Here is a 1,531-nt window from a genome sequence, read left to right as displayed (position 1 = left end):
AGCTCCCAAACGAAAAAACCAAATTTTTTTTGCTTTTAAAAAAACTATAAATGAGAGAAAATCCATCTCACTGGATGTCATAAAGAAGACTTACAGGCCAAAGAAGTAATTTCTCAGCATTCTCAGCTGTCCATCCCACTGCAAATTTTTTTATTAGTTTCCATACACAACATGTTTGCAAAGAGTAAATTTGTGTGTCTTTCTCAGGCAAGTGCCTCTAGGAATTAGAGATTATGCATGGCTTTTAAAATTTGAAAGTTCGTCCAGGATTAGTGCTAATAGTTAGGTCTTACTTCAGTAGATGGATGCACCTTCATAGTGGAATTTGCCTTGAGAGCAGATCCTGGGGCTGGACACTTGACCATTGCCACAGGGTAAATACTGACTGCATAAACGTAACAAATGCCTCTTGAACTTGACTCCAACAAATACATAGAGCACAGGGTTGAGGCAGCAGTGGGAGAAAGCAATTTTACGGCTGATGTAAAAGGCAAGGTTGGTGTCTTTTTCGTACTGACAGGTAGGTGGTGGAAAAGTAATCAGAAAGCTGAGGATGTTGTAAGGTGCCCAGCTCAGGAAAAAAGCCACCACAATAATAAGGATAAGTTTCACAGTTCTGTGGTTTCTGCGAGATCTTGTTCCGAGCAGGATTATCAGTATCTTGAAGTAACAGAATACGATAACCCCAAAGGAAAACAGGAAGAGTACATTTCTCTGATAAATGTCCACCTTTTTCCATTTCCAGTTAGCATAATCACAGGTCTTGCCCCCTTCTAAGTTTTCTTGCACTGTGGTGTGAATCACTTCAGGAACAACAATTAATATGCTACTAGTCCAAACAACCAAGCTCACCAGAAAACCACAGCACTGCGTCTGGGATCTCAAAGTTGAAAGGGGGTTCACTACGGACAAGTATCGCAGGATAGTCATGAGAGTCAAAAAGAAGACACCACTGTAGTAGCCGATGGAGAAAACAGCATTCACCACTTTGCAAAGGAACTCACCAAAAATCCACCCAAAGGACTGGTCCACTGCCCAGAAAGGCAGCATGCAGGAGAAGACTAAATCAGAGACACAGAGATTCATGATGAAGACGTTCGTTAAAGATGTAAGATTTTCATATTTGAATAGGATCCATAATACTAGAGTGTTTCCTAGCAGGCTGAGCAAAAATGCCAGACTGTAGAGGACAGTAGTGAGATGGGTGTAAAATACAAAATAGTCACCCATTTCGCAGACATTGCTTTCATTAAAAAAGTATTCGTATGAGTAATTATCATCTGAAGCAGGTGGATAATGTTCTTCATCCATTTGTGCAAACCTTGCTCTGTTCTCCAGCAGGTACTTCGAAGAACCGCAACAATCAATCCAAAATTTTTGTGAAAATCAACCCAATAACTAAACTCCCACTGTGGAGGCTTCTGTTTTAAGAGACAAAAAGAAGCAGTGAAACTACATCATTTGTCCTGTTTTTGGGAGAGAAAGGAGTCATTTCCTCTTATGACTAGAGCATGAACAGGTAGATACTAAA

The 1,531-nt window shown here is 40.3% G+C and overlaps 1 protein-coding gene across 1 annotated transcript; it reads right to left on the bottom strand.

Annotated features, from left to right (window-relative positions):
• Positions 1-294: 294 nt before the first annotated feature.
• On the bottom strand, positions 295-1,311 carry XCR1 (X-C motif chemokine receptor 1). Its single transcript, XM_009817416.1, has one exon. It carries the CDS (start codon positions 1,309-1,311, stop codon positions 295-297), a length of 1,017 nt encoding a protein of 338 aa, XP_009815718.1.
• Between the last annotated feature and the right edge of the window lie 220 nt (positions 1,312-1,531).

Source organism: Gavia stellata, chromosome 6 (genome assembly GCF_030936135.1).
Source record: "Gavia stellata isolate bGavSte3 chromosome 6, bGavSte3.hap2, whole genome shotgun sequence".
NCBI classification, from domain to species: Eukaryota; Metazoa; Chordata; class Aves; order Gaviiformes; family Gaviidae; genus Gavia; species Gavia stellata.
The sequence above is the reverse complement of the archived record's forward strand: the minus strand, read 5'-3'. Positions and strand labels throughout refer to the sequence as shown.